At 50.3% G+C, this 21,230-nt stretch overlaps 1 protein-coding gene across 3 annotated transcripts in view; it reads left to right on the top strand.

Moving 5' to 3' along the window:
* Positions 1–3,092: 3,092 nt before the first annotated feature.
* The window catches only part of ACAN (aggrecan), a 38,884-nt gene continuing 20,746 nt past the window's right edge, over positions 3,093–21,230 (top strand). For all 3 annotated transcript variants that reach the window (XM_030931685.1, XM_010362304.2, XM_010362306.2), the window contains exons 1-10: positions 3,093–3,162; positions 5,865–6,248; positions 7,217–7,391; positions 9,036–9,163; positions 10,638–10,931; positions 12,796–13,173; positions 14,546–14,720; positions 15,213–15,340; positions 16,750–17,043; positions 19,113–19,352. In XM_030931685.1, the coding sequence (XP_030787545.1) occupies positions 3,093–3,162; positions 5,865–6,248; positions 7,217–7,391; positions 9,036–9,163; positions 10,638–10,931; positions 12,796–13,173; positions 14,546–14,720; positions 15,213–15,340; positions 16,750–17,043; positions 19,113–19,352 (2,266 nt within the window). The remainder of the gene's footprint in view (positions 3,163–5,864; positions 6,249–7,216; positions 7,392–9,035; positions 9,164–10,637; positions 10,932–12,795; positions 13,174–14,545; positions 14,721–15,212; positions 15,341–16,749; positions 17,044–19,112; positions 19,353–21,230) is intronic.

Here is a 21,230-nt window from a genome sequence, read left to right on the forward strand (position 1 = left end):
TGCCTGTTGAATCCCATAATTTGATGGAATCCAGGCCAAGACCTTGGCCAGGTAGACAACCATGGGGTAGAGTCTGGCTGATGAGGAGATGAAGGTTTCCTTGTCTCCAACCGGGACACATGCACGCATGCTCACACAGCCTCAGCTCAAGCTAAAAGCACCTCACTTTCCCCTACCAAATCTCCACATAATTCTCTCCGAGAAAGTCAGTTCCTTGATGATGGACCCAAACCACATAGCTCTCACCTGACCTTCACCCAGCATCCCCTTCCTGCTCCCCAAGCTCCCCTCTCCACTTCATTTCAGGCTCCCTGTCCCCTTCCTCTGCCTCACCTATGCAGTCGCCCTGTCAGCACCTAATTCAGCTTCTCATGGAGAAAGGTCTCCCTGTTGACAGGGCGGTGCTGGGACTCGGGGCTGCCAAAGTCAGTCTTCTTGCATAAAAGGCTCAGTGAGTTCTGGAGACACTTGGAAACCAGACAGAATGGAATTTCTCCCTATTTTCTTTACAGCTGAGAAAACACACACAAACACAAGAGCATATTTATTGCGATATTTCTATCCCAAAGTTTGTCTTTAAAAAAAAAAAGAAAGAAAGAAAATTAGTTTCTCTACCCACTCCACCCCATCCCCCCACCCCCACTCTACCCCTCCCCACCTCTTTTCATTCCTTCCCATTTCCTGGTCTAGGCCAGGGAGAGAAATCAAGCCGTCCAAGCCCCACAGAGCACTCCTACAACCCCGGACAATGTCCAGCTTGTTCAGAGAGTGAGGGAAGAAACACAGCTCCGAAAACATACACACAACCTCCCAATGAAGGGTGTTCTGAGGGAAGAACAGGCGGGCCTTGTGTCTGAACACGAATCCCTGAGGCTCTGGGAAGAGAGGAGCCGGAAAGTCTAGACCCCTCCCCGGAATGGAGAAGACACCTTGCCCTCTGCCCTCTGGGGAACTATTTCCCAGCCGCAACTGGTCACATGGAGCTTGAACGAGAGCCCCTCATGGTGCCACAGCCTGGAGCCAGAGACTCCTTTAAAAGGCAACATCTAGGTAGAAAAAATCCCTAAGGAGACACAAGGGGCTACTTCTCAGAACCTTGGGATTTTCCAGACTTTCTCCAGTGTGAGGATGACATGCCTCATGCATTCACCTCATACCCCCAGCAGCACCCATAGACAGCCCTTTCGTTTCTGGGGTGACTCGTATATGTAGCATAGGTGGTAGAAAGATGTCACGCTCAATCAACAGGCAGAAGCAGTCACTCAGAGTCCTGGGCCCACCCTGCCCCTGCCCCTGGCATTCCTGGATAGGAACACCAGTGCCCTCCCAACACCCCTCCTGAGCCTAGGGACTCCTGGGGTGCTCCCCTCGTCCCCAAATCCATCCAGCCCCAGTTAGCAGTGAATGAGCCAAGAGCGACACCTGCTGGGCCATTAGGCTCTGATAGAGCAAAGGTCTGGGAACGCCACGGGCGTTGCTGAAAGCTCCACTCTTCTTTAGTCCCAGATCCTCCATCTGCTCCAAGGTTCCCTCCCACTGTGATGCAAACACTTCTTAAACCAAAAGGGCAGGGTAGGTGCTGATGCAAGTCCATCCAACAGAACAACTCGGGGAACATCACCAGGCATGCGCCGTGGAGGGAAGGTCAGATGAGGTGTCTGTAATGAGACTGCACGTGTTCTAGGCCAGCGGTGCTCCATCTTGGCTGCACCTTAGAACCTTCCAAGCTCTAAAAATCCTGAGGTCCAGGCTGAAGCCCAGGTGATTTCAATGTGCAGCTGAGGTTGAGAGTACTGCTCTGATGGGTCTCCTGTACATTCTGTTGGGTCCTATGCTGGAGTCAGGGTTCCAATTGTGCACGTTTACACTGTGGTTGTCACAGACCTCTGTACTTACCATGTCAGCTTTCCAGCAGATGACGCTAAGGAAGGTTTGTCTTTCTAATCCACATGAAGTCATTGAAGTAGCAGGAGAGCTACAGCATCCTTGGTCTAATTTCTCTCCTAAAATATTAATCCATTCATCCCACAGCCTCCTCAAGAGCTCTCTAGGTGAATATCTTTTCCCTGCCATGAACCAGGCCCCTAAACCTTGCCTGAAACCTTGGAGGCTGGTCCATTCTAAAACACACATGATCTCTGGATTTGAAGTTAGTGGCAGGACCAGGTTTCATTAGGGATGTTGAGCAACTCATCACTTCTCTGGGCCTGGAGGACTGTATTAGTCAGTGTTCTCCAAGGAAACAAACCAACAGGACACATGCACACAGACACACACATACCCCCCCCCCCCCCCCCACACACACACACGAGACAGAGAGAGAGAGAATTATTATAATGAATGGGTTCATGCAATTATAGAGGCTGGCAAGTACCAAGGTCTGCATGGTAAGTTGGCAAGCTAGACCAGGAGACCTGCCGTATAGTTCTAGTCCAAGTTCGAAGGCTTGAAACCCACACAAACTGATTGGGGTAGTTTCAGTTTGAAAGTCAGTAAGCTTGAGATCCAGGAAGAGTTAATGCTTCAGTTCAAGTCCAAAGGGAAGAAAAAGCAATGTTCTAGCTCAAAAGCCATCAAGCACGAAGAATTCTCTCTCTCTCTCAGGGGAGGTCAGTCTTTTCTCTCTATTCAGTCTTCAACTGATTGGACAAGACCCTCCCACATTAGGGAGGACCATCTGCTTTATTCAGTCTACCGATTCCAATGTCAATGTCATCCAGAAACACCCTCACAGACACACCCAGAACAATGCTTGACCAAATGTCTGGGTGCCCCGGCTCAGTCAAGTTGACTCATAAAATTAACCATCACAGGAACTCATTCAGATGAGACTTCACTGGCTGAAAGATGGGAGGTTAGGTTTATTAACCTAATGCCTGGAATTAAACTGGGAAACCTGTGAAGGTTTTGTGAGGGAAGGATTCTTGAAGAAAATATCTCACAAACCACGTGCAGCCGCCTTCTCTGGAGATGATTCCAGGTCCTTGGGTGTGGAATTATCACTTTGCATCATATGTCACATGACTCTGCTTGACCTCACCAAGCCTTCACTGTCTAAATAACGCCTCTGCCTCCCCTCTTCCAGGTGAACTATGACCACATTACTCTGGGTTTTCGTGACTCTGAGGGTGATTGCTGCAGCTGTCACTGTAGAAACTTCAGGTGAGGACATTCCTATGCAAGTCTCACATATACAGTAGGCATGAAACCCAGTACTGGGTTTTAGTACTGGGTATTGATCCTGGTGCTACTGGTCCCAGGGATATAATTTCCCCTTTCCTGGCCTTTTCCTGGCCCCACCCTTCCCCTATTGATGCATGCATAACTGTGATGGGACAGCACCCATGCGCGGGCACACGCGTCCAGGAGCCTCGCTCAGATAACACTGCTCCTGGCTGCCCTCGAGCCCCGACAGCTGGCAGGGAGAGCTCCAGGCAGGTGTCCTCCTTCCCTCCATGGATCTCAGTGAGGACTGCTGCACACTGAGCTTGCAGGAGGGGCAGGACATAGACAAACCAGTGGAGAAAGGGCCATTGAGGGAGGATTGGCTGGAGCACCACAGAAGAAAGGTCACTTGAGAGCCAGAGAAAAGCCCCAGGGAGTCAGACAGGTATTTGCCTTTTTTGCAAACCATCCTCGGAAGCCCCAGCCTGGTCTCGTGCATGTGGCAGGCTCTGGGTCTACTGCTAATCGAGCATTGGACCAAATGAGCAAACCTTCCACTGACCCTAGGATGGGCTTGACCCCAGAAGGGAAGTTATGTCTCCCCTAGGCCCAGACAAGAGAGGACTCTGCTCTTGGCTGTGTATTTTAGAGGCCCCCACTGGCCCTCCTCCAGCCTCAACCCTCTCCAAAGGAAGGGGAGTCAGTAGGGCCAGTGTGTCCACCCAAATCTGTACTTCTCCTTTACAGCACATTCTGGGGTCCCAGGATGCCCAGAATTTCCTATCCAAGTGAGCCCAGGCCACGTCCAGGGTCTGCATGGGTCCATCCTCCTATGGGGACACCACACCTCTGGTGGGAGCCACCCTGGGCCCAAGGGAGGGGCTAAGGAGTGGCTGTTTGTATGGGGTGTGGGCAGAGCAGGGCTGTGGGGCTGAGACCAGCACAGCAGCACATGAGACCCCCTCACAGTGCATTCAGTGTGGGAAAAAGAAGAGGGCCCAGCTCCCCATGCTCTCACCCAGTCACTATATCCCAAGGCAAAACACCAAGGAATCCAAGAATTCTGAATTTAAATCTTTTCTTTCAGGTCATTTTGAAAGGTATCGTTGTCAAATAGGAAGATAGGACATAGAACTTAACAATCTGTTGGCCTGATTTACAACTTTTGCATCTGTAGACATGTGGGACAAGGACCTTCATTTGTACTGTTGCTGGGAGACCCACAGCCATGCAACCCCTGGCTGTACCCAGGGGTGGTCTGCCCACACAGGGAAACCAGTTCATTAGGTTTGAGTGAGGCTTTAAAAACTGCTGAGCTGGGCACCACAGTCCCTTTCAGCTCTCCCCTGAGAACCACTACTGCTAAAACCAAGCCATGTCCAGGGTGCAAGGGCCCAGCACTCGGAGGAAGATGCCTGTGGAAGGGGCCGATGGGACTGTCCGGGACATCAGAAGGTTAAGGGCTGGACTCCAAGCATTCCTGGCTCCCCTGCCCTTGCCCTGTGATGTATCTACTACCCACAAATATCTGAAACTTTTTTTTTTTTTTTGAGACGGAGTCTTGCTCTGTCGCCCAGGCTGGAGTGCAGTGGCGTGATCTCGGCTCACTGCAACCTCCGCCTCCCGGGTTCACGCCATTCTCCTGCCTCAGCCTCCCGAGTAGCTGGGACTACAAGTATCCACCACCACAGCCGGCTAATTTATATATATATATGTATTTTTAGTAGAGACAGGGTTTCCCCGTGTTAGCCAGCATGGTCTTAATCTCCAGACCTCATGATCCACCCTCCTCGGCCTCCCAAAGTGCTGGGATTACAGGCGTGAGACACTGCGCCCAGCCTGAAACATTTTTTATTTCAACCTGTAGGCTCTCCTGAAAGCACAGGTTTCATGTATGAGTCTCCATGCATGAAAGGTGCTATTTTTTTTTTTTTTTTTGGAAAGCTGTTTTTGTTTTTTCCCGTTCCTTTTTTTTTTTTTTTTTGGAAAGCTGTTTTTTTTTTCCCCGATTCCCAGAAGATCTTTTACTTCTAACAAGATTTGGTAAGCTTGTTGCACCTCCCCTATTGACACTCTCCTTTATGTTAACATTTTTGGAGTCTGATCCTGACTCTTTGCGCACCAAAATGTCTGATCTTCTCGGCTGCTTCTCCACCGCCCCCTCAGCAGAAGAGAGTGACTTGTCCCGGTGGCAAATTCAGGCTTGCACCCAAAGCAGACCTCCACAAATGGGACACATCTTGGAAGTTTTCTGTCTCAGCTTTTAAATTGTGTAGATTACTTTTCTACCCCAAAATAATTTTTCCCAAAACCTTTGAGTTAAGCTGTCACTCCAAGTAGATGGGTCCTGTTTTATTCCATGCTTTGATGCCCCCTGCAGTACCCCAGTTTGAGAAACAGGGAGGTGGTCTTGACCCTGACATCTCCCCTGCCCTCCTCTGGAATCTTTTTCTGGCTCCATAGTTTCCTTCTGGAGGTCCAGAGGCCAGGGGTCTTGAGGAACGCTGCTCTGGAAAGGGTGTTGCAAGCCTTCCTGGGGATTCCCACATGGCACAGGAGCATCCTCATTGTACAGACAGACACACTCATTGGATTTCACTCTCTCAGGAGAGTGCATTACTGGAAGGATGGATGGGGAGGCGGGGTGGTCCTCTCTAGGCACTAACAGGTCTCTCTTCCACCCCACCCCTCCCACACAGACCATGACAACTCGCTGAGTGTCAGCATCCCCCAACCATCCCCGCTGAAGGTCCTCCTGGGGACCTCCCTCACCATCCCCTGCTATTTCATCGACCCCATGCACCCTGTGACCACCGCCCCCTCTACTGCCCCCCTGGCCCCAAGAATCAAGTGGAGCCGTGTGTCCAAGGAGAAGGAGGTAGTGCTGCTGGTGGCCACTGAAGGGCGCGTGAGGGTCAACAGTGCCTACCAGGACAAGGTCTCGCTGCCCAACTACCCGGCCATCCCCAGTGACGCCACCTTGGAAATCCAGAGCCTGCGCTCCAATGACTCTGGGGTCTACCGCTGTGAGGTGATGCACGGCATCGAGGACAGCGAGGCCACCCTGGAGGTCGTGGTGAAAGGTGAGAGCCTCCCACAGGGACAGACACTGCTTCACCCAGAGAAAGAACCAGAGCAGTCTCTGCAGTGCGGGCGCAGGCAGGCTGGCCTTCAAACAGCTCCTCGACGCACCTCAGCCAAGTTACTTAATTAACTTCAGCTGCTTCCTCTGTGACATGGATCTGGTAATATCATTCTCTCTGGACTTAGGGAGCATTAAATACTTCCTGGCTATGGTCACAGGTAACTGACAGTTTGTGCTTCCCAAGAATCCTGTGATCCGGTGGATCTTGTGATCATGCCCATTTTACAGACAAGCAAACTGAGGTCAAGTGACTTGCCTGAGGTTACCCTGGAAATGAGTAAGAGCAGTCTCCTGACAGCTCATCCTCGTGTCTTTTCCCTCCCCCCCTCCACTCTCATTCTCAGTTCCAGAAGCCAAAGCAAGGGCTGAAGACTCCCTGGTCTCTTTCTCTCTATGGCCCAAGGAGAACAGTCAGGTCCTTGGTTAGCTTCAGGACTTCAGTCAACACCAGATTTTTCCCAGGGAGAGGTACAGTGGGAGGCTCTGTCAAAGATGGTTCACTCCTGGGCACATCTTAAATGGGGTTTCTGCTAGGATGACCCTGGGCTGAGAGTGCAGGGGGTTCTGAGTGTCTCTTTCCCCTAACACAATATGGGGGTCTTGGAGTGAAAAGAAAAAATTATAAGGAGGCAGATTTTAGTTTAATTCAAAGAACTTTCTCATTATCAGAATTATCATAAGTCTTCAAAAAGGAATGCTTTGTAAGGTAGTGAGCTCCCCATTACAGGGTGTTCCAGCAAATTCAGAAGCATGACATGCAAAGGTGTACAGGGGGTCATGCATCAGCCTGGACCAGCTAGTTCCCTAAGGTCCCTTTGACTATTGCCATCATTCTTCGAGGGCCTCGGTGATCAGAGACTGTGCCTGACCAGCTCCTCTGCTTGTGGGCGTGTATGTGTCTTGCAGGCATCGTGTTCCATTACAGAGCCATCTCTACACGCTACACCCTCGACTTTGACAGGGCACAGCGGGCCTGCCTGCAGAACAGTGCCATCATTGCCACACCCGAGCAGCTGCAGGCCGCCTACGAAGACGGCTTCCACCAGTGTGATGCCGGCTGGCTGGCTGATCAGACTGTCAGGTGAGCCCCAGCCCACCAGTGAGTGGGGGCCAGGAGTCAGGGGCCACAGGGGAGTGGGGCAGGTGCTGGGTGGAACATTGGCCAGACTGAGCTGGTGCCAGCATGACACTGTGGCCAGTCTAGGTTCGGGGCTGTGGTCATACCTTGGCCAAACAGGAGCTCAGTGACCCATCCCAAACCCTTGTTATTGTGATTCTCTCTTGCAAATGGGATGAGGGACTGCTAGCAACCTTGCCCTATGCGTCATTTTTTCCTACCCATTTTTTCTTTCCCATGATTTCCTCACTTTTAAACTTTGGTGTCTTCAGTATTTTTGTAAACAGCCTTCCATCCTTTTTATTTTTAATAAAGCAAGACATAAATTGAACCCCTTGCTACATCCTTCCCTGAGTGTAGTTGCTGGGGAGTGAGGTGCGGAGCAGTCCAGATAGACCCTGCCCTCAAGGGATCTCAATGCACTCTGAAGGCAAGATGATATCACCCATTCCAGGAGCACCATAGCTCCAACAGCCAGAACCACAAAGCCTGAAGGCAAGATGATATCATCACTCATTTCGGGTGCACCATAGCTCCAACAGCTAGAACCACAAAGCCTCAGGAAGAAAACAAAGGAAAATGTCTTTGCAGTCTCAGGGTAGGAAAAGAGATCTTAGGATACAAAAACTATAGCCATTAAAAAAAAAAAAAAAAAGATGAGACAATAGTCTAGCATAGTGCAAGAGCCTACACCTGGGCGGCATAAAGAACTGGACTCAGCCAGATGCAGTGGTTTCATGCCTGTAATCCCAACACTTTGGGAGGCTGAGGCGGGCGGATCACGAGGTCAGGAGGTCGAGACCATCCTGGCTAACATGGTGAAACCCCATCTCTACTAAAAAAATACAAAAAAATTAGCCAGGCATGGTAGTAGGCACCTGTAGTCCCAGCTACTCGGGAGGCTGAGGCAGGAGAATGGCATGAACCTGGGAGGCGGAGCTTGCAGTGAGCCGAGATTGTGCCACTGCACTCCAGTCTAGGCAACAGAGCAAGACTCCGACTCAAAAACAAAAACACAAACAAAAAAACTGGACTCAAATTCCAGCTCTGGCACTTGGAAGCCACGTGACTGGACAAATCGTTTAACACCTCTGAGCCCAGTTTCTTCAAGTGTAAAGTAGATCGATGATAGCACCTACCTCATTGGGTTGACGTGAGATGCAAATGATATACAGCGAGGCCTAACAAACTACGACCCAGAGGCCAAGTCCAACCCACCCCTTGCTTCTGTAAATAAAGTTTTATTGGGACACAGTTACACCCATTTGCATATCTCTGGGTGCTTCATGCTACAGTGGCAGTTGAGTGGTCACCGAAGAGACTATGCAAAACCCAAAATATTTACTGTCTGGCCTTTTATAGAAAAAAAATATGAGAGCCCCTGATAGAGAAAGTGTGTTTTGTACCACTAAATATTGGGTAGTGGGGGCTGCCTTTAATCATGATTCACTGTAAAAAGAGATAGGCAGTTGACATATTCAGAAGAGACATGGTCAAATGCAATATTAAGTCACTGTTTCCTCCCATGAGGGAGGAGGATTCAAGGGCAGAGGCCATGGGCTTCTCTTTGTCCCCTGAGTGTCACACCTCCATTTCGGGTTCTGGCAGATACCCCATCCACACTCCCCGGGAAGGCTGCTATGGAGACAAGGATGAGTTTCCTGGTGTGAGGACGTATGGCATCCGGGACACCAACGAGACCTATGACGTGTACTGCTTCGCCGAGGAGATGGAGGGTGAGCTGCCCTGCCCACCAGGAGGCACCCCGCTCGCTTCCCAAGGTCCCCTTCCCCTCCCCATCTCCCCACTGACACAGGGTGCCAGCTCAGGGCCTGACACACTCCGTCCTCCTCTCCCATGAAGGGAGGTGGGCTGAGGCCTACAGGTCTGCACCCCTCCCGCTCCACTTTGGAGAGGGTCTCAGTGGCGCCAACATCTGCAAAATGTCTGGTGTCACCACCGTACCCAAGAGCACGTGTCACAGGAGGTTTCTCACCTGGGATTGCCCCTCCCAGCCGAAACCCTGGCTGCTGTGACAAGTACATCCCTGTTCTAAGGTCCACCATGCTGTCAAAGTCCAGCCCAGCCTTACCCTCACAAGCGACACTACACCAGCAACGAAGCTCCCAGGGCAGCTGGCCACCTAGCCACCCTCTCCCAGAGTCCCTGTGGGCAACCCCAGCTCTGTTCCTGGACAGAGCCGGGGGCAGCGGAGAGAAACCTAGACATTTTCTGTTTTCTAAAGGGCACCGATTTTGGTCACAGAGTTACCCACACACGTGTATGACACCCTTTCCCCCATCTGCACCCATATACTCCTTTGTACATTACAGACTCTGCAATGCCTGTCTCCTCCCTCCCTGCCCCCCCGCTTCCCTCACCTGAGTACAGTGCCCACAGCTCCTCCAGGCTGGGGAGAAGAGCTGACAACAGGCACTTTCTGAGTAAGGGGCCATGGCCAGGCTTTCTCACCACCATAGCCCCCTGCCGCATTCCCACCACACGGGGCAGACCTGCCTATTAGGTAACAAGTTATTTGTGTGTTCCCACATTTGGCTAACCGAAGACAAATAGAATGGCCAGTTCGAGCTGCCACTGAGCAGGGGTAGCCAGAACCACCCCTGTGAGTCGATGCCCACCACCCCCACCCTTACCCCTTACCCTTATCCCTGACACAACCTTGTTAGGTTTTGGGAAATTTTTTTTAAGCTCACAGTCCTCAAATGATGCCCTTACGGACTCTTCAGGGTCTAGAGACCCCAGTTTGGGAACCACTGCTCCAAGGGTTCAAGGTCTGATCCTCCTTTTCCCAGGAAAATTCCCAGGAGTTTTTTAAAAGGATTTGCCTTGAGTGGGCAATGCTTAACTCCTAGGAAAGATCCCCCTAATGGTGGAGTGCAAATGGGGCAAAGAGGCTTTTGAGCAGAATTTTCCTCCCAGATTTCAAGTTTGCTCCACCCTTTGCCCAATCTCTCTGCCATTTTTGCTGCTTCTCTCTTGGTCCCCTTGTTTTAGGAAATTGATGTCATCCTACACAAAAGCCCAGAAATAAGTAACGAAGGGCAAGATCTGAGATACAGACATGTGGGACCAGGACTTTGGGAAGTTAGAGGACTCCCCGGACCTCGTGGAAGAGTGTGGATCTCTCTGGGGATGCAGAGCAGGGGGAGGGGGAGGAGACTCTTACCCAGCTGGCTGTGTCCTTCACAGGTGAGGTCTTTTATGCAACATCTCCAGAGAAGTTCACCTTCCAGGAAGCAGCCAATGAGTGCCGGCGGCTGGGTGCCCGACTGGCCACCACGGGCCAGCTCTACCTGGCCTGGCAGGCTGGCATGGACATGTGCAGTGCCGGCTGGCTGGCCGACCGAAGCGTGCGCTACCCCATCTCCAAGGCCCGGCCCAACTGCGGTGGCAACCTTCTGGGTGTGAGGACCGTCTACCTTCACGCCAACCAGACGGGCTACCCTGACCCCTCATCCCGCTACGACGCCATCTGCTACACAGGTGGGGCACGACTGGTGGTGGGAAGGGAGTTCATGCCACTAAAATGGGGTCCTAGAGAACGAGGAGATCTTGGAAAGGGAGGGTTGGTTTTTGCCCTCGAAAGGGCCACTGGGTACCTGAACCCCATGTTTTTAGGACACCCCTCCATTTTCACTGGTTTCTAGGAAGCACTAGGGTAAAGACTCTTGAGACTGCAGAGTATCCAGCCCTGTCTCATCGGATCAGCACACTAGAGACTTAAAAGCCTCCAAATTGTTTTCTCCAGTTTGAATCAAAGCTCTGTCACCTACTACTGTGCGACCCTGGCAAAGTCAAGGCCGTGAACCTCATTCTTCTCATCTGTCTAGTGGGGAGATGGGGTACCCACCTAGGAAGATGTTGGGGGTCAGACATGCGACCCTGGCACCCATGAGAGGGTGCTGCTGTCTGCCTTTTTAAATTGAATGTGTCTAAAAGGAGGGTCAAAAGGGGTTTTGTTGTGTTCTGTTTTTTTGTTTTTCTTTGAGACAGGGTCTCACTCTGTCATCCAGGCGGGAGTTCAGTGGTGCAATCATAGCTTACTGCAGCCTTAGCCTCCTGGGCTCAAGCAATCTTCCTGCCTCAGCCTCCCATGCAACTGGGAATACAGGCACCACCATGCTTTGCTAATTTTTTTTTTCCTTTTGGTAGAGATGGGGTCTCGTCATGTTGCCCAGGCTGGGCAAAATGTTATTTTATTTTATTATTATTATGATTTTTGAGATAGAATCTCACTCTGTCGCCCAGGCTGGAGTGCAGTGGTGCAATCTCAGCTCATTGCAACCTCCATCTCCCAGGTTCAAGCGATTCTTCTGCCTCAGCCTCCCAGGTAGACTGGGATTACAGGTGCGCGCCATCATGCCCAGCTAATTTTGTATTTTTAGTAGAGATAGGGTTTCACCATGTTGAGCAGGCTGGTCTTCAACTCCTGACCTCAGGTGATCCACCCGCCTCAGCCTCCCAAAGTGCTGGGGTTACATGCATGAGCCACTGCACCCAGCCACAAAATGTTATTGAAAAGAGTAGGGGAAAGTTTGATGGGGACTTTATTTTGAAAAATTACACCAAAATGTTCAAATAAGTTTTTATCTTCCATTTAACACATTTTGGGTTATAATCATAATTACATGCTAATTCTTGGAGGAAAAGCAATGCATCACATGAATGAGGAGTTGCAAAACTTTTATGGTGTAAGTGGTAATAGCACAATGACAACTCATTACATGTTTCATTTCCACAACCTGATCTCACAGGAAGAGGGTTACTTTTGCAACAGTAGTTGGGATTTCCCCCTCGAAGCCGCTCTTAACCTTTTGGTATTCTAACTACTCTTTTGGAAGTAGTATCACTCTCATGAGACCCTCATTTTTCCATGACTATGAGACAGGCAGTTCTCCAAAGCTACCTTCATCAACTTCACAAACTGTGCTTTTTGTAAGATTTTCTGATCTCTCTTTATAACTGCCTTACCTGGTCCTGTTGGATAGTTACAGCATCAGATGGTTGGCAAGGTGCTCATGAGACGAGTGAAGGAGCAGCTGTGTTGAGCAGGAAGGGATGTTGGGGTGGGAACTGATCTTTATGAGCAGTCAGCTCATTGGTCAATATCTTGCCCTCTGATAGCTCTTGCACTCTTTTGCAATCTTGAAACTGTGGGGACTCCTACCATGAATGCCAATAGCTGAGTACCCCTGAAATGGGCTTGGCAAGGTGCCTGGCACACAGTGGTGCCCTCCTGCCCCAGCCGGGAAAGAGGAGGAGCCATGCTCATCTCCAGCCCACTCCTCATCCCCCTCAAGCCGGTTCCAGGCTGAGAGGCTGAAGCTTGTCTTTGCCCCTTCCCTAGGTGAAGACTTTGTGGACATCCCAGAAAACTTCTTTGGAGTGGGGGGTGAGGAGGACATCACCGTCCAGACAGTGACCTGGCCTGACATGGAGCTGCCACTGCCTCGAAACATCACTGAGGGTGAAGCCCGAGGCAGCGTGATCCTTACCGTAAAGCCCATCTTCGATGTCTCCCCCAGTCCCCTGGAACCTGAGGAGCCCTTCACGTTTGCCCCTGAAATAGGGGCCACTGCCTTCCCTGAGGTTGAGAATGAGACTGGAGAGGCCACCAGGCCCTGGGGCTTTCCCACACCTGGCCTGGGCCCTGCCACGGCATTCACCAGTGAGGACCTCGTCGTGCAAGTGACCGCTGTCCCTGGGCAGCCGCATTTGCCAGGGGGTAAGTAGCTGCCCGTGGGTGCATCCAGGGGCAAGTGGAGAGAACTTGGCCTGCAGGGAAGGGATTCCCGCAGTTGAAGTCTGTGCCTTCTACTTAACCTGGCACCTGGGACAATGTTCTCTCCTCTCAGACCTTGCTCTCCTCATCTGTGAAACAAAAACAATAGGCCAGACTATCAGGTCCACACTCTTGCCACCAAGGATTTATTTCAAATGAGGTCGTATGTGGAATCCAGTCTCTACATCAAGCGGACACATGTGCCACATAGATCTAAGGGAAGTAGAGTGGAGAACAACCGGGGCTGCTTCTGTCCAGGGCCCCTCCTTACCCCATCAGACACCCCCACAAAACAGAGCCACTAGAAAACCACTGCCTTGGATGACCCCTGAGGTCTCTCAGTGTTCTGACCTCCCAGGACAAAGGCCAGCAAACTGTGGCCAGTGGGCCGGGTTTAGCTGTTCTGATATGGCCCATGACTTAAGAATGACTTTTACATTCTTAAATAGGGGCAAAAAGTCAAAAGAAAAACAATATTTAGTGACACGTGAAAATTATATAAAATTCAAATTTCAATGACCACAAATAAAGTTGAATTGAAACAAAGCCATAGCCATCTGTGGACAAGTTGTCTGTGGCTAACTGAGGACAATCACAGCGGGGTTGAATACAGTGAGTCCTTCATGTCCGGATTCAACCAACCGTGGATGGAAAATATTCCAAAAGAAAAGAAACAATAACATAACAATACAACAATAAAAGTAATACAGATTTAAAACAATACCGTATAACCACTACTTACATAGCATTGACATTGTTTCAGGTATTATAGGTAATCTAGAGATGATTGTATACAAATAGTACACTTTTATATCAGGGACTTGAGCCTCTGTGGATTTTGGTATCTGAGAACATCCTGGATCCCGAAGGATAACTGTAGTTGTTACAGAAGCCACATAGCCTACAAAGCCTAAAATATTTACCATTCGGCTCTTTCCAGAAAACGCTTCCAACTCCTATTCTAAGATGACAATGTTCTATATGCTTAATACATGTATGAGAATTGGATGTCAGGTAGCATAGAGCCCAGTGCTTCCCAAACTCAAGTCTATGAACAAGGACACTCTGGTGTGGCCTTATTCCATAATGGCCTTGGTGGGGTTGCCACACAGGGGAGGAGCAGATGGACACTGCCATCCACCATCACACCCACATGGCTACCAAGTGGGATTTCAGCTTGCATTGCCCAGATAAATCCAATATGTCAGGCAGCAGAAGTTGGCCTACCTCTGTGCCCATGGAGCCTTGGGAACTGCACACCATGGGTCCTTGAACCTGACTGCTCCCTCTTCCTCTCCCCCTCCTCCCCACCCAGGGGTCGTATTCCACTACCGCCCAGGATCTACCCGCTACTCGCTGACCTTTGAGGAGGCGCAGCAGGCCTGCCTGCGAACCGGGGCAGTCATTGCCTCACCAGAGCAGCTCCAGGCTGCCTACGAAGCAGGCTATGAGCAGTGTGACGCCGGCTGGCTGAGGGACCAGACCGTCAGGTGAAGCCATGCTCCTCGCCCAGCCCAAACCCAGCTGAAGAGGTCAGGCTTAAGGAGCCACAGACTGGCACGGCCCCCAGCACACTGAGCACCCAATACCTTGTGGGTTAATGAATTAATTAGTGACTCAACTGAGGCATATCCCGAAAGGGTGGTGAAGGGCACTGGGTAATGTTCAGTTCTTGGTCATTTCTCCCCAGCAGACAGAGGCAGCAGCCCCCTCCTCAAGTGCCCCATTCCCCTCCAGCCTGACCCAGTGCCCTTCCATGCAGCTGCTCTCTCCTGAAGCCAGAAATCCCCCGGGAGCCACCAGACCCTTCCCCAGGCTGCCCGGAGAACTTGCTGCATAAGGGGCTTCTTCCTGGTTTGAATCCCACCAGACAACTGAAGACATACCGAAGTCCCTGAGTGGCCTCTGGCCTCAGCCCAGGGCCCTGCATCTACCAGCCCCCGAAACAGGCCTTCATCTTCTCCTCCCACTCTCCTTTGCAGATACCCCATTGTGAGCCCAAGGACCCCATGCGTGGGCGACAAGGACAGCAGCCCAGGGGTCAGGACCTACGGCGTGCGCCCATCAACAGAGACCTACGATGTCTACTGCTATGTGGACAGACTTGAGGGTACAAGCCACATTCTCACATTTTGGGCCCTAGATGGGCAGGGGGGTGGGCAGGGGGCTGACAGGGTGATACAAAGAAGAGAGGGGGTTACCACACACCCACCCACCCCTGATCCCACCCAGCTTTCCAGGTGGGAAAAGGTCCTGCTGAAAAGGAAGGCCCCCAGGCCCTCCCTCAGATCCAGCCCCAGCTCTCCTACTGAATGTTTCTTATGGTCTCCTCTGGCATTGCAGGGGAGCATCCGTCCCTTTAAAAAGCAGTGAGGTCTGTGGGTAAATCTCAGTTTATTATAAATAAATGCTCTATACGCCAACTCCTTCTTGGAGAGTCCCAGTGCCTGGGCACAAATCAAAGGCACTGAGAAGTCCTGCAGTAAAAACAAAAACAAAAACAAAAACACCTCTTTAGGTTGGGCGCCATGGCTCACACCTGTAATCCTAGCACTTTGGGAGGCAGAGGTGCCTCAGTGTGGGTGGATTGCTCTAGCCCAGGAGTTCAAGACCGGCCTGGGCAATGTGCCCAAACCCTGTCTCTGCTTATTTAAAAAGAAAGAAAAAGAAAAACTTCCTTAACTTTCTTTAACTCAGCATTGCCCAATTTTTAACCACAAACCTTTATTTTGTTTTATTTCATTTCTTTCCATTTCCATGAAAATTACCAAATTTCCACTGAACGCAATTTTGGAAATGCTGGTATTCCAGAAAGATTTTGGCATTGCCACTCACTTGTTTCAAGACCCTGGGCAAGTCACTTAACCTCTCTAAGCCTCAGCTCCTTCATCTATAAAAATGGGACTGATTTATATGTACATCAGAGGTTTTTTTGAGTATTAAATGAGATATGTATGAAAAGTTCTTGGCACAAGTAGGTGTTCAGTAAGTGTAAGCTCTCCTAGCCCTGAACCAGATAGGTACCAGGTGCATTGCTAGGTGCTGGGACCCAGCCCTGCCCTGGATGAGTTTCCAGGGTGTGGGGTGGGCAGGTCCACAGCAGTCACAGTGATAAGTGCAGTGGTATAGGGGTGCACAGGGATTGGAGGGGCCCAGGTGAGCCGCCTTGCTTAGCCAAGGAAGGGGATGCCTAAGTGTGACTGGAGAATCCAGAAAAGAGGGAAGGAGGAAAAGTTGTTGTGGAAACAACTCAGTCCAGTTTGACTGGAATTTTGACTTTTTTGGCACTGAAAGTCCTGTGTCCCAGGATAGCCCAGTCCAGTACAAACCAGAGCAGTGGTCACCTATTTCCCAGGGTCCCAGAAAATCTAAGGGAGAGTGGTCAAAGAAGGGGTGATGGAGCTGGGCTGAGTCTTAGCCCTGGTGAGGAGGGTTGGAGGAGCTCTGTCCTGGGTGGGCAGGGATTGACCTGGCCTGAGTGTGGGGGGGTCATGTCCTACCGCTTCTCTCTGCCCCCAGGGGAGGTGTTCTTCGCCACACGACTTGAGCAGTTCACCTTCCAGGAAGCACTGGAGTTCTGTGAATCTCACAATGCCACGCTGGCCACCACGGGCCAGCTCTACGCCGCCTGGAGCCGTGGCCTGGACAAGTGCTATGCTGGCTGGCTGGCCGACAGCAGCCTCCGCTACCCCATCGTTACCCCAAGGCCTGCCTGCGGTGGGGACAAACCAGGCGTGAGAACGGTCTACCTCTACCCTAACCAGACGGGCCTTCCGGACCCACTGTCCCGGCACCATGCCTTCTGCTTCCGAGGTATGCAGCCTCACCTCGGCTCCAGAAGCCCCTTTTGTCTGGAGACCTGGGTTCACCCCATCCTGCCACCACCCAGTTTTGCATCCATCAGAGCAAGAAAAAGTCAGTCCCTCTGGGGCAGAACCAGCTCTGAAACCAGCACAGCGCAGGCTTTGACCCCAAGGCAAGGTTATCCTTCTAAAGTTCCCCAGAGACAAGTAGAGATAAATAAGGGCTTGAGTTGATATTTATCGGTACTAGAAATGAGGCAGACCTGAATTTGAGTTATGGTTCTGCTACTTAATAGCTGTGTAAAAATGGAGATATAATGGTTCCTACTTCAGAGAGAGCTGCAAGAATTAATTGAGTGCACATGGTGCCCTTGGCATAGTGCCTGGGACACAGTAAATGCTCAATAAATGTTTGCTTTGTTTTGTATACTTATATATATGTAAAGCTATAATATACAGCTTTATTTTATACAACCTGTAATTTGTACATCCTTGTCAAATTCTCTCCTGCTTGCAAATATTTTTGTGATGAGTTTAGTCAAATTATTCTATTATTCCTCACTAAGCACTGATGATTCATGTTTTTCGTTGACCCATGCTATGGATATGCTACCATTTCAACCATCACTCCCCATGGACTTCTGAGAGTGATGTCATCAAGCAATATAATAAGCATGGCCAGACCGCAGCCAAGGAATTGCTGGGCTCTGATTGGATGAGTTCCTGCATAGTCCATGGAGGGTCTGGGTACATGGACCAGAATGTAGATTGTAATAACAGCCTGTGCCAGTTTTGGTAGTTTACATCAAAACTGAGTGTCTTTGCAACTTCCTGTGAATCTATAATTATTCTCAAATAAACTTAAGGGGAAAAATCCTTGAGTGTCCCCAAGTTTCCCAGAAATCCAGGGTCACTTTTAAAACCCAATTCAAGGCCAGGAGCGGTGGCTCATGCCTGTAATCCCAGCACTTTGGGAGGTTGAGGCAGGTGGATCACTTGAGGTCAGGGGTTCAAGATCAGCCTGGCCAATATGGCGAAACCCTGTCTCTACTGAAAAAAGTGCAAAAATTAGCCGGGCTTGGTGGTGTGCACCTGTAATCCCAGCTACTGGGGAGGCTGAGGCAGGAGAATCGCCTGAACCCGGGAGGCGGAGGTTACTAGTGAGCCGAGATTGTTCTGCTGCACTCCAGCCTGGACAGCAGAGCAAGACTCTGTCTCAAAAAAAAAAATTCGAAATTCAGCCCCACTCAGCCAGACTCTAAAAGTCAAGTTTAATTCTCTCCCAGAGGCTTTGATGAGGCTCTTGTCCCAGTGCCCGTCTCCCTGCTCTGGGAAGCAGAAGCCAAGCCAGTTAGCCTCCCAGGAAGTTCCCAGCCATGCTACCCCCAGCCTTCCACTCCTGACCCTCCGTGAACTCAGCCTTGTATATTATCCTGCACAGTTCAGCTTCCTTGCTGACCATGCCCACTGCTGGTTCCCCCACACCAGAACACTTACCCCCAGCCCATGAATCCTACCTTCACACTTTCAAATGCCGAGATGGTTTCATGGAATTTAAGCACCATCCTCCTATTTTTAGTCCTGACACACTTGGAACATAATCCCCATCCCCAAGATCGGCAGCGTTGTTCAGCGGTTGACAGCATGGAGTCTGGCACCAGATGCTTGAATTCAAAGACTAGATCTGCCATTTGTAAGCCATTGACCATGGCAAATCATGTAACTCTGTGCCTCAGTTTCCCCGTCTGTAAAATGAGATAATCATATCTCTCTCATAAAGCTGTTATGAGATAAAGTGATTTTATATACATAAGCCTTTATAGCAATGCCTGGCATGTATGATCAATTCTGCAGGGGAGATGACCCAGGTCACCGGAACTAAACTGCTGATGGTGCATATGGATAGTGTATCATTGGTGCCGATGGCTCTTATTAAGTGAGAAGGCAAACAGCCATCCGCTGAACTAGGTGGTGGGGCCTGGCCCACCTCAGAGTCCCCTAGCTCTCTCAAGAAGGGCCAGCCAAGGACGGGTCACTGGTAAGAGAGGGACTCACTCTCACTACCCACATCTCCTTTAGGGGTTTCAGCAGTTCCTTCTCCAGGAGAAGAAGAGGGTGGCACACCCACATCACCCTCTGGTGTGGAGGACTGGATCGCTACCCAAGTAGTGCCTGGTGTGGCTGCTGTCCCTGTAGAAGAGGAGACAACTGCTGTACCCTTAGGGGAGACTACTGCCATCCTAGAGTTCACCACTGAGCCAGAAAACCAGACAGAATGGGAACCAGCCTACACCCCAATGGGCACATCCCCGCTGCCAGGTTGGTATGGTTTGGGTTCTGGGGCACACCCTGAAGCTGCATGCCCCTGTCTGCCTACAGTGTGCCTGGTGGGGTGGTGGGTTTCCCTCCCTGGGATTTGTGCTGTTTCCCCAGCCCTGACACTGTCTGGGGGTGCTGCTGTGGGCAACTTTAGCCACCTCAACTGGCCTCTAGGACCTGCCCCAGAGTGACAAAAACAGCCTTGTTCGTAAAATGCTTCTATACACATTTACTGTTCTGGCCCTTATTTCCCTTGCATGAACCCCCAAATGCCCAGGACTGTGCTGATCAGAGGGCCCTCAGTTACCTTGTCCTCTTTCACTGACACACTTACCCTAACTTCAACCCTCTCTTGTGGGAGAAAGAACCAGGGAGGGGGTTACTGTTGGAAGTCTGACTGTGACCTGTCTCCTTGCCTTTCTCCTCCTTCCATGTCCCTCTTCTGGGCCAGGCCTCCTCAGCCAGAACTTCCTGAACTCCATCTGTCACAATTAAACCAGATGATACTTAACAAGATGAAAGCAGCACCCCTAAACCTTGTTGGATAAAGTGTTTTGTGGCCACTAAGGTTTGGGAAATGCTGGCTTACAGAGATTAACAGGTTTCCTCACTGCAGACCTTCTCAGAGCCTTGAATATGCTAATACGCACTGTAAATCTCCAAGAGGAGGTGATAGATGTGGTGTGTCCCAAATGAACCTTACCGCAGAGCATTGTTAATATCTAGCAGCTTCTAGTTGGGGTAAGCTTGATTTAAAACAATGTACAGTAGTATATGTGTATACCTGGTAGAGTCGGTTTCCTTGGGGGTATGTGCATTTGAAAAAAGGAGTGTATCCAAGCTCCCACTAACTCATCCAGCCATGCATCAGCATTCTGTGCATGGTTCCAGAGCAATCTGGTGGTGTCAGGCCCTCTTCTGGGCATTGGAGATGCAAAGCCTGGCCTCCCTCCATATCAGAAGGTTAGGATGCCTCTGTAGAGCAGGGAAGAGTCTGGCCAGCAGTCTCACCCAGCAGTCACACCTGCCTGTGGCCTTCCTCGCCCTCACCAGGACAAGAATGACTGAGTCCTCTTTGGCACCGGGGTATGACTTTGCACGGGACTCTGGCAACCACTAGTGGGGAGTTACCAGTGGGAAAGTGGCTCCAGCAGCCTGCTAGAAATGTTTTCTAGACTTCAGTTCCTGACCACCTTGCTGATTTCAGCCATATCTGGGAACCATCTGCACTCTCATTTGCTCCATGTATTTTTCTTTAAGTTGACTTGCTTTAAAAAAAAAAAAAGAAATGTAGGGCTGAGTATGGTGGCTTACACCTGTAATCCCAGCACTTTGGGAGGCCAAGGTGGGAGGACCACTTGAGGCCAGGAGTTCAAGACCAGCCTGGCCAACATGGCAAAACCTACTGTCTACTATAAATAATCCAGGTGTGGTGGCACGCACCTGTAGTCCCAGCTACTCAGGAGGCAGAGGCATGAGGATCACTTGAACCCAGGAGGTGGAGGTTGCAGTGAGCCAAGATGGTACCACCGTACTGCAGCCTGGGCAACAGAGCAAGACCCTGTCTCAAAGAAAGAAAGAAAGAAAGAAAGAGAAAGAGAGAGAGAGAGAGAGAGAGAGAGAGAGAGAGAAAGGAAAGAAAGAAAGAAAGAAAGAAAGAAAGAAAGAAAGAAAGAAAGAAAGAAAGAAAGAAAGAAAGAAAGAAAGAAAGAAAGAAAGAAAGAAAGAAATGTAAATTTATTTAAGAGGGAACTGTTATATTATGACTGCACATGGTCATCCTGGTGTGTTTCATAGATAGACACATACATACATATATACCCATCAAAATAAAAATAATATTTTTTGGGTCCTGCCCAACTAACTTTTTTTTTTTTT

The sequence above is a fragment of the Rhinopithecus roxellana genome, chromosome 5 (genome assembly GCF_007565055.1).
Source record: "Rhinopithecus roxellana isolate Shanxi Qingling chromosome 5, ASM756505v1, whole genome shotgun sequence".
Lineage (NCBI taxonomy): Eukaryota > Metazoa > Chordata > Mammalia > Primates > Cercopithecidae > Rhinopithecus > Rhinopithecus roxellana.